This window comes from Manacus vitellinus, unplaced genomic scaffold (assembly GCF_001715985.3).
Source record: "Manacus vitellinus isolate BGI_N305 unplaced genomic scaffold, ASM171598v3 scaffold_24_pilon, whole genome shotgun sequence".
Taxonomy (NCBI): domain Eukaryota; kingdom Metazoa; phylum Chordata; class Aves; order Passeriformes; family Pipridae; genus Manacus; species Manacus vitellinus.
The window spans coordinates 5,102,168-5,113,071 of NW_021939798.1; the positions used below are offsets into that span (position 1 = coordinate 5,102,168).

The 10,904-nt window shown below is 47.0% G+C and overlaps 2 protein-coding genes across 2 annotated transcripts in view; both read left to right on the forward strand.

Moving 5' to 3' along the window:
* Positions 1-10,501, forward strand: part of MXRA7 (matrix remodeling associated 7) — a 30,399-nt gene extending 19,898 nt beyond the window's left edge. The window contains 1 exon segment of the mRNA XM_029960071.1: positions 8,309-10,501. Coding sequence (XP_029815931.1) covers positions 8,309-8,423 — 115 coding nt within the window. The 3' untranslated portion in view covers positions 8,424-10,501.
* Positions 10,502-10,560: 59 nt separating this feature from the next.
* Positions 10,561-10,904, forward strand: part of ST6GALNAC1 (ST6 N-acetylgalactosaminide alpha-2,6-sialyltransferase 1) — a 26,286-nt gene continuing 25,942 nt past the window's right edge. The window contains exon 1 of the mRNA XM_029960072.1: positions 10,561-10,577. Coding sequence (XP_029815932.1) covers positions 10,561-10,577 — 17 coding nt within the window. The remainder of the gene's footprint in view (positions 10,578-10,904) is intronic.

The window sequence follows — 10,904 nt, forward strand, 5'->3', positions numbered from 1 at the left end:
GATTTCAGTTCAGACAGCAACTCTGCTGGAGCTCCTGGGTGTTTTCTTCTGGCTCAGGTCCTGAATTGTTGTAGCTTGTGGCTGCTTCTCTGTGTCTCCCTCACCCAGCGCTCACAACTTTTCTTCATCTGCTTCTGCTTAACCCCATGCAGCATGGGCAGCTGGCTGTTCTCTGCCTGCTAATTCACTGGGAGCCTGGCTCTGCCTCCCCTGCAGCTCCTCTGCAGCCAGGAGAGACTGAGGGCTATGGGGAATCGGGATATCACACCAGGCTGGGAGCAAACTGGTAGGCGGCAAGCTGGAGTACAAACACCAGAGGAAAATGCAGGCTGGCCCATCCATGGCTTTTCCCACTGCTCTGGTGTTGGCTGGGGGGTCAGGAGTGTTGCAAGGGAATGGGCACACGATTTGTGGAGGTGGTCATGGCCTCTTGGCTGAGCTGGTCAGAAGCCTGAGCCACCTTCCTGGCTGTGCTCTGGCCTTCTTGGCTGTTGCTGCTGTGGCTGGGAAATGTGGGAGGTTTCTGCCTTGAAACAGTGGTGGGCAAGGTCTGCGTGGGGGGTGACACAGCCCCTGACCCCACTGACTCCTCAACAGCCTCTGTCCTAATGGCTGTGTGACTTGTGCTCCCTGGTCATACCAGCTCCAGCAGCCCCCACTGGTGTTCCTGAGGTATTGTCCAATGTCAAATGCACCTTTCAACTTCTCTGTCCCACTGGAGGAATATCAGATTTGTGTTGATAGAAGCTCCTTTTGGTAGTTTTCACTCTCCTGCTCTTCTCTTGTCTAAGCACTGTCTCCCTGTTCAGCATTTAAATCCTCTCTTTGTGTTTTACTGATTGGCTGAAGGAACTGGTCTCTGCTTATGGGACCACCAAGAAAGCTTAGATTTAATATGTCATTCCTCTTATTCTTCCTGTGATATCTTGATCCTAGAGAAGAGTGGGTTATGTTCACTACCAGAAATGAGATGGTAGCTGTCCCCATGGTAAAGAAACAGGGACAGGGATGATGGGACCAACCCCAGCAGTGAGATGGGAGAGAACTGCCTGGGGAGAGCTTGACCATCCATTGCCAGGTCTGCCCAGCACTCAGGGCCTTTCTTCACTTGATCTTGATCCTCAAGGGTCGGTCCTAGTTTGTTTGGAGTGTGAAGAGTCTGAAGCCAGATTGCCAGGATTTCAGACAGCTGATGGTCCTGACAAGCTAAGCCAAGGAAAGGAGTTGGGAATGCTCCATTCTTCTGAAAATCAGCTTTCTAAGTGAAACTTCTAAAAAGGGCACATGCCAGAGGTGGTTACAGCAAGATGCTATGGAATCTTCTCAGAGTGACTCAGGACTCCTTTAGAAAGCTATAGGTTATGGATTGGCTACAGGATTTCCTGATCTGCTGCAGACTTGCACACAAGAAATAAATGCATGTGGGAATGCCAGTTTGTCAGTGAGGTCTGCTCTCAAAAGCAAGAACCCCTGTGCCAATGCCATGGCTGAGCTGGAGTGTGGGGAATGCTTCTGATGCCACCAGAAGGACTTGCAGTTTCCATGCTTCAGGAAAAGCATGGTCTTTGAGATCTTCAGTCCCTGAGCCACCCTCATATTCCAGGACCTGCTTTTGTCTGGGCTCCTTGTTCTCCAGCTGTTCCTTACATAGAACCATGTCCAGCTGACAGATCATATGATTCAGCGACTTGGGCCTGAGCTTGGGCCAGAGCAGATATTTGGATAATCTATATCTGAAGAAAGGATACAGCTTCTGGCAAAAGAAGACCCTAACCTGGTTTGCTTGATATGCTGCTGGGGGAAAGCATGCTGATCCAAGGAGAATGGAAAGGAGAGAAGAGCCAAGGATAAGCAGTGGCTCAAATCTCTGAGCCTCCATCCCAAGTTAATTAAGACTTTCAGGTTCTGTGGCAGCAATGCCAGAGCTTCTCAGTCTGGGGTGTTATATGGCCCCAATGTCCCAGTGAGGGGCTGCCTTGTGCTCTTTAGTCTAATCCCCCTCACAGCTTTCTCCAGGAGCAGAAAGGGGTATCCCTGTTGTGCAGGTGGGAATTTATGGCTCTGATGGACATCCTCCATTAAGGCCATGCTTGTTTTGAGGTCTTCTCACCCCAGCTGCCAGCCTGGCCCTGTCCTGGAGGTGAGTATTCCTGTGAGGGGTTACCACTGAGACGGTCTGACATCCTCCATCCCTCCCTGCTCCAGCTGCGGTGGGCTGGAGGGGACCTCCCCTCCTGGGGCCCCGTGGCAACGAGCTTATGCCCTCACACGTGAAATCTGATTATGCTCGCGTGACTTGAGCGGGATGATCCGGTCCTCGGCACCGCGGATCCTGCGGAGCGATTATCCACCCCGGAGAATTTCCTTGCTTTGTCCTAATGGTCTGGCCACTGAGCCTCCCCAGCGTCGCTCGAGTAACCGCGGTCCCGCGTGATGCTTCACCCGGCATCTCCCGCCCGGGATCCGGGTCACCGCCTGTGCTGGCGAGGCTGCTGGAGAAGGGAAGGGTTTGCAGAAGAAAAGAGGAAGAAATGAGGCTGTTACTTCCTGGATGGCAGGAGTGGGTGACTTTTAAATGAGGTAAAGGGGTCATGGACAATGAACCCGATTGAATTCAGGAGGAATTAGGCTGGAGTGCATCTGTGTGTGTTTGTAAGTGCCCAGGTAATGTGTGCTGTAGCTTCCCTCCACCTCAGTGCAGGTCTCTGTCCATGGGCAGCTGCCCAGCCTTCTGTTGGGTGTTCCCTGTTGTGGAGCATTGATCCATGAGAGACACTGGGGCAGTAAGGGCAGAGTGAAAGGTTCAAGCTGAGACCACATTTTCTAGCCCTGGCTCTGTCAACAACATGCTGCAAGACCTTGAGGGAGTGCCTGGATGTCCCCCTACATAAAACACATCTAATCATCTCACCCTCCTTCCCTGGGATACTGGGAGAGCTTCCCAACAAAAGGAAGCCTCGTGACCTGCAGAGAGTCTGGGGTTTTTACCTCCTTCCCTTGAACAGACACATCCATGAGAAGATTGAGAAGGGTCGACACTGCCTTGAGAAACTAGTACTCCTTCCTGGCTCGTATGGCTGCAGGTGGGAAGAGGAATCTGGGCTGGACAAGGGTGCCAGCAGCCCCGGGAGGCTCTGCACAGGATGGTGAGGCAGCTAATGAAAGCTTCCAATTAGTTGGGCTTCTCCAGCTCTCATTAGTAGGTCAGAAGGGTTGTAACTTAGGTTGGTGCCAGAACAAGAGGATTTACACTTCTGATTGGGTTTCGACTATCCTGCTGCAGGTGACTTTGAAGCAAAATCCTTCTTAGAAGCATGATGTTTGCAAACAGTGCCTTGTTCTGCCCTGAGGGGGGAAGTTGCCTTGCCTTCCCCCCAACACACACACACACACACTGAGTGTTCCACCTGCTCGTTTATGTGAATAATAATGAACCAAGCTGAGGGGTGAAATGACTGAAATGATTTCTCTCCCTGTTTCTCTTTGCAGACCTGAAGACTATATGAAGTTGTCCCTAGCCTCCTCCTAAAGGCATCCCTTGGCATCCTTAAAGGCTTGAGAGAAATACCAAAACCAACCAAACACGCCCATAAGAGAAATCCATAAACCCTCAAAACTTGGGATCCCCTCTTGGTCTGAAGTTGAGTTCTTCAAAAACCTCCCATGGTGTCAAGTTTGAGGAGATCCTGTTGTGTGGCTCCATGGACTGGGGCTGGGCCCAAGCAGTGACTTGAGTTGTGTCTGGGGGGCTGGGATGAACCTTCCTCCCTCTCCCCCAAACAGAACCCGAAGTGAACACTAAATATGCAGCGAGTCTATTGTGTTCCTTACCACGTATTAGGCCATGAAATCTGTGTTGTTCCTTTCCTGGGGTGGGCAAACCATAGCTCTTCTCCCAGACCAGCCTGGATCTTGTACCAGACTCTCAAGTTGTTTTGTCCTGGGGCCAAACTCCTCTTTATTTCTGGGGGGTGGGAACTCCCTGTGATTTCAAATGTTGTACAAAGCTGCTTTACTCTGAGGGGTGGAGGGACAAAGGGGGGTCCACATGAGGTATGGCAGACTGGACTGACTCAAATCTTGCTTCTGTAGTTATTTTAGCAGAGACCTGATTCTGTAGGTGTTCAGGAGACTCGGGAAGTGCTGAAGATTGATAGTTTAGCTGTTCTGTTTGTGGCAGAGGTTTAGGAGACCACACTTTGGCTGCTGTAAATATCTGGATCCTCACTTTTCCCTATTCCAGTTCCCAAGAGGAGAGGCCCAAGGAGGTAGCTGTGGCATCAGGGGTTTCCTCTGGCTCAGGATCAGACAGTGGGGGTCCTGGGAGAGGCACATTCCCCGTTCCTCTGCCTGCCTGCTGTTCCAGTGCCCTCTTCTCTTGGTAGCCCTGTGGCTTGTCCATGGGAGCCAGAGTTCTGCATTGCCCCCTGGCACTGTCACATACAGCAGATTATTTTGGCTGGGCACATATTCCTGCTTCAGACATGGAAGGTTTTAAATCAAACCCAGCTAGTTTGTGAGAGACAGAAGAGGGTCTGAGTCCTCTAGTGGTGTTGTAGAAACACCAGGCTGGGTGGGGATGTGTCCTTCAAAGCTCCTCTTTCACTACAGCCTCTTGGCTAATGCTGCAAACATATCAGAAACCCAACAGGCTGCTTTTTTTTCCCCTCCCTTTTTAATTCCTATGCAGACAATACTTGAAACCTTGTACACAGTTGTCCTTTCCAGCGCCCGGGGTTGGCAGACTCTCAGTAAAAGGGCTCATTTAAAGAACAGCAGGAGGCTTCAGCTTTAGAAGAGGCTGGGCTGCCCCTTCCCAGCCGACAACTGCAAGCGTGTTCAGTGGTTTGCATATGAATTTAGGCACATCTGGACCCTCTGCTTCAACATCCCGCTGGTACAGCCGCTGTCTCCCCTCGGTGCTGGCTGGCTGACTGTGTCCCGAGCACCCAACTATGCAAAGAATGCCTTATATACGTTGTGTTTCAGTTACATGGCAATATGTACATCCAGCAAAGTCTATAGCTGAGTCCAGATTTTTTGCTAGTGGCAGCAAGCCAACCTATTTCTTCAACTCAAATGGCTGTCTGAGTATTTTTTACTTTTGTTTGTTTTGTTTGTTCATTTTGTATCTGATGGTGGCTCTTATACAAAGGACTGTAATTCTAGTGGCTTGAATCTGTAAAAATTGCCTTTGTTTGGTCCAATAAACCTTTGAATAGTTTATTTGGTTTGTGCTTGTTCTCCCTGCCTCCAGCAGCTTGTAACTTCTTTCTCAAGAGATTTGTGTTGAAAATCTGGATTTTAGGTTACAGGTATGCTCTGCCCCCCTATGCCTTTTACCACGTAAATGATTCCACTGGCTTCCTTAACAATAGAGTCAGATCAGGGGGAAAATCAGGGATATTACCTCATTTCTGCTGGAGCAACACTGTTGCAGCAGGATTCTGGTCTTGTTTGTCTGCAAAGCAATTCCCAGTGCCGAGCTCTGCCCAGGATTTCAGCTGCTGTGGATGTGGGTGCCAAGCAGTTCTTGAAATGGAGTTCTCTAACATACCTCCCCAGTTACTTGCAAAAGACTTGGACTGAAATGTCTAAAAAGAGCCCAGGGGAGCTAAGTATGCAAATTCAATTGCCTATCAAGAAGAATTAGGCTACTTTGAAAATCCTTAATTAATCTGTTTTGTCAGCAATAAGTAAAATCCTGTTTGACTTCCCGAATCCAAGTAGTTCTAAGGGCAGCACTTGTGGGAAGAGAGGATGATTTTACTTGTGAACGGGGTAGGTTTGATCTGAACTCATTAAAAAAACCCAAACAAAACCAACCCGGAGCACTACAAAGTTGTTTTGCAAGGTCGCCTTTGACAGGAGAAGCTCCTCTTTGAACACAGTTTCATGTTTGTGATGCCTTACTCTTCCTTCCCAGGCTCTTTCCTCTCTTTATCTTTGTTTTGCTGTCCCTTTGTTGTAGGTTATGTAGCACAGAGTAACAGCAGTAACGGCTCTTTTTTCTGTTTTTCAAATGCACAGTCGTGATAGAGGGGAGAGCCAAAATGCATTGATGTTGTGCTTAAAAAGAGTAGAGCGAATACCGTCTGTGATCCTGATTTTGGAGACAAGGAAACAGGCCTTTGGGGAGCTTTCAGCAGTGTTGATGTCTGTGAAATAACGAGTGGGGGATGCAGACCTGCGTGGAGCATTCCCAGCTGGCATGCATTGCAGACACAGGAGGCCAGGCTGGGTATCGAATTTCTCCACACCAGACTGGCAACGTGCCCTCTGGTGCCCAGCGGTGATCTAAAATAAAATATTGATCACTAACGACCCTGCTTCCCTTCCTCTCGTCTGGAAAGGGCGGCTCTTCATGTGAGCACAAAACATTACAAAAGAGACAGACAAATCCAGGCTTTCATAACTGAAAGATCCCACATCATTATCGGGATATGTTTGGCCTCAGGACCGTTGCATTTTAATTGCAACAGAATTGGCAAACAAGCTTGATTTAGCCAGGATCTGCTTTTTTCCTGCCCTGTTTGCTTCAGCAGCGCTGAGAGGACAGGCTGTTGTTTCTGCTTCTGCTGGGGCTTAGCCCAGGAGAGGGAAAAACACAGAGCAGGAGTTCAGCACATGAAAAAGGTTCCTCTACTCACTCCTGTCTCCTTCCACTGATCTTGTTCATGGGCTGGTTGCTGCTCGTGGGTTGATGCTGTCCTTCCTTCCAAGCAAAGACTGTGTCCTGGGTTTGCCTGTCAATAGTTATTACTACCTCTCCTGTGAGTGGAACAGCTGATAGCTTCTCCACACTGGCCTTGCAGGAAGACTACCCCAGGTTATCTAGTGGCGTGTATTTAAATGGATTAATTAAACGGTTTAAAGTCCGATGTGGGAAGCTGGCTGTGGCAGGAAGGAGGACTCTTGAAAGGATGACCACGTGGAAGCAAATGCCAGATTTTGTCTTTCTAGCCCACGGGAGGTCTAAAGATGCTAAACAAGCAGGAGGAGCTGGGATTGTGGCAGATCTGTGCTCTAAGCTGTCACTGAATTCTGGCCCCACGCTCATGCAGAGGCAAAATAAGCCTTGAAGTAATAGAATGTAATAGAAAGTTTCTCCCTTGTTACAGCTGTAAAGCATCACAACCTCATTAGTTCTTTTAATCTCACACAGGAGAGTCGGGTACAAGATGGGTTGGGCAATACAGCAATGTGACCTCAGTCAGGTAGGAGTCCAGCAGTGGGAACGTACCAGTCCACAGCCAGCCCTGCCTGGAGCCATGTGCACAATCATTTTAACCCAAAAGAGGATTTTGTAGACAGTTACATCAGTTCATGAGCTACTTGTGAGCAAATGACACTCCTGTGCTGCCCACCCTCCTATATCCCTGAATGATGACAAGTAGGTGTATGACCAGTATAAGCCCTCCTATAAAGCTTCCACAAATAAAGCCCTGTCACAGATATCAATCTTTGTGTAAAATGCTTAACTGCTTCAGGGTAGGGAAAAATCAAGATATTCTCTGCTATGGGGAAACAGGTGTTAATCATCTACTAAGGAAATCTGGGTGGTCCACTGGTCAGCCTCTGCCCACACTGGGGTCACCTCATTGCTGGACTGGCTGCCTGGGTCCATCTCACCATTTACCACTGGCAGACAAACTTGAATCCAAGCAAATTCCTATCTGTGATCTTATTTTCCACTGGTTGATTAAAGTCATGTCCACACTGAGAGGCAGTCTGGTCTCTAGTTTTAAGGTGGGATATGCATTTCGAATTTTCCACTGGCTGATTAAAGTCATGTCCACACTGAGAGGTAGTCTGGTCTCTAGCTTTAAGGTGGGATATGCATTTCGAATTTAATAGCTATTCCTGAATTACTCTGTATCTACATACTCTCATTCACTGCTGTTGAATCTTAATCCAGGTTCATTGTGGAGTCTGCTAAATTGGGACATGCTGGTCTTATGAAATTCCACATGTCAAGTTATCTTGAGAAACAGAGTTTCAAGTTATCTTGAAACTGTGAGCATAGATAAGCCTTAAGGAACTCCAAAGCTGATGTTAAAGCAGTCTGGTTTATCTCCATATTGAAAGAAGTGCAGAGAGACGTGCAGGATGATGGGGCAGATGGGAAAGGGGAGGAAGGAGAACCAGAGGCTCTCTCTGTCTTATCTCACATGGGCAGATTTCCTGCAGCCAGTAAGGTTTGTACAGTGACCTGCGTTTGGCTCCGTGTTTCATTTGACCATGGTGTTCTTGCTCCAAGTGCCTTCTGGGGACCGGCTACTCCTACTTCTCCTTTTCTTCTTGACAGGGTTCAGAGAGAGCAGCTGGCTGCCATCTTCACACTGATGAAGGAAAAAAGTGACACGTTTGGAGAGATGTCTGAAGGAGACATGAAGGAGCAGCTTAGACTGTACGATATATAACCTTGCAAGCCAGGGGAGGATGTGCCCAAAAGCTATTTTGGCCCTTATTATGCAGGATGCTGGAGGCTGTAGTGCTTTAAACGTGTCTCGTTAGTTATTTTGCAGTTCCAGTTTGTTTTGCAAACACATACAGGCTGGTGATATGTATTTCAAAGGACTTGTAATTCCTCACCTTTTTTATCTCTCTTTTTTTTTTTTTTTTTTTAAAGAGCTCTCACATTATTTTCATCTCATACAGAGATTTCTTACCTTTTTCTGGCTGGGTCACATGTCTCAGTCATATAAAGCAGTTAAACTCTTTAAAGCAGTCATATAAAGCAGTTAAACAACTTTTTTCTGGCCATGCTTTATGCAAATGAACTTTCAAGCCTAGTTTCAGATATCAGTTTGATATCTGAAGAAAGCCAAAGATGTTAGAGGTAAAATGGATGAAAATAGTCAAACCACAGAATACCTGAGGTTGGAAGGGTTCTAAGGAGGTCTGTAGTCCAGCCTCCTGCTCAAAGCAACATCAGTTATGAGACCAAGGCGAGTTACTCAGGGGTTTATCCTGTTGGGTCTTGAAAAACCTCCAAAGATGGAAACTGCACAAGCTCTCTTGGCAGAGAGGCTTCCAATCCTCCAGTTAGAAAGCAAATAGCCAAAGGCAAGGCATTAGTGCTCTGATTAGGGGTGTGTTGCCATTCTCATCTCCTGGGAAGGAACCCTTCGTCCTCCTTCACGCTGGCTTTCTGAAACAAATCCAAGCCGGTTCCATCTGACCTCCTTGAGCTCATCTTCACGCCCGAGGAAGCAGAAGCAAACTTCAGCCTGGAAACACAAACACCTCTTCTCCTCCTGACACTGGTAAAAGGAGCACACAGAGGTGGCTGACTTTAATAAAGGATGATTGTGTCCACCTCAGATACTGCTCTTCTAACATAAAATTGTGTGGGAAACTACATACTTAGAAAATCTCTGTGAATTTATCAAGTATTTTCAAGTCTTGACCAACACTTGGTGGTTTGAATAGAGTAAATCAGTGAGCATTCCTAATTATAGCTAAATGTTTTCTGGTGTACTTATCTCTCCTATGAAATCCTGTTAAATACTTTCTTATCAGGAAGGATTTTCTCAGTTTTAATAACTGCTGACAAAGGAAGGCAACATTTTTTGACCCAGTTTTAGGGAATGATCTCTTAAAAGATTAGGTTTGCTTTATTTTGTGTAATCCTTTTGAGTCTGAGAAACCTAATATCTCATTATCTGTTCACTATCTCCCACTACAGCATATTCTATAAAAACAGACTATTAGACTTTTAAGAATTATTTTATCCTCTAATTGTTTCACTTAGGTCAAGGCATATTTATAATGAGATCAAGTGGTTTTCCTACCAGTCATGACTTAATCTAAATTTAATGTCTGAAAATTACCTCTTCTTATCCAACATGAATGAACTAAGTGGGAAAAGCAGTCCCATGATATGAAACATCATGCTGGCTTGCTGTGTCCCTAGGACATGATTTCCTTTGTCAAGCTGTGCAAAGGGAGAAATGTAGAACGTTTTTATATGGGACTTTTCCCTGGTTCAAAACTGAAAGTAGGATCTTTTCCAAAGCTCTTTGTGAAAGCAACCAAAGGAGAGTTAAGGTTTAGTTGATTTTCAGTCTCTGTCTTGTAGACTTTACAGTTTATTTCCAAAATATTTTTGTATTGCTTATGTTATGTTTGTGTCTTCTCTGAATAGGAACATTTCTGGGGATTAAAAAAAAAATAATTCCTCAAACTCCTCAGTTTCACATTATGCCAGCAGTGATAACACTGCTTAAGGCAGAATTCAAGGCTGGAATTCAGCCTGTCCTGCCCATACCAGTTCTGAGCAGTGTCACCATAATGTTTAGATGCTGTTGATGACAGGACAGTGGTGAAGCTCTGTTATTTACTAGCTTGAATTTAAGAAAGACATTAAGAGAAATAAAAAAAGCCTCTGCATAAGACATGAAACAAAAGGGTTTCTAGATGTGAAGCCCATGGGGTTTGTATGGTACATTTTCTCTATGTGCATTGGCAAGGCTGTAATAAAGAGGAGCCTGCTGGACACGTCCGTGTGAGTCTGTGAGGGCGGTGGGGAGGTGTTGCCCGGAGGGACCTGCAGCCATGGGGTACATCCCGGGGTACTTGGTTGGGCAGCTTCTGAGCTCCTTTACCCGCTGGGCTCATCAATATTTATACAGGAAATGTCACCAGTTGCTCTGGCAGGGTCTCCCCTTTATACAGGAAATTTCACCAGCTGCTGCAGCAGAATCTTCCCCTTGTGGGTATTGTCCTTTCAGCAACCACAGTCATAGAATTACAGATGGTTTGGGTTGGAGGGACCTTAGAGACCGTCCAGTTCCACCCTCCCTCCATGAGGGGAGGGTGGCACTGGGGGGTCTCCACAAGGGGATAGAGGCACTCAGGGATCTCCACAAGGCAAGAGTGGCACTGGGGGGATGGCAGCA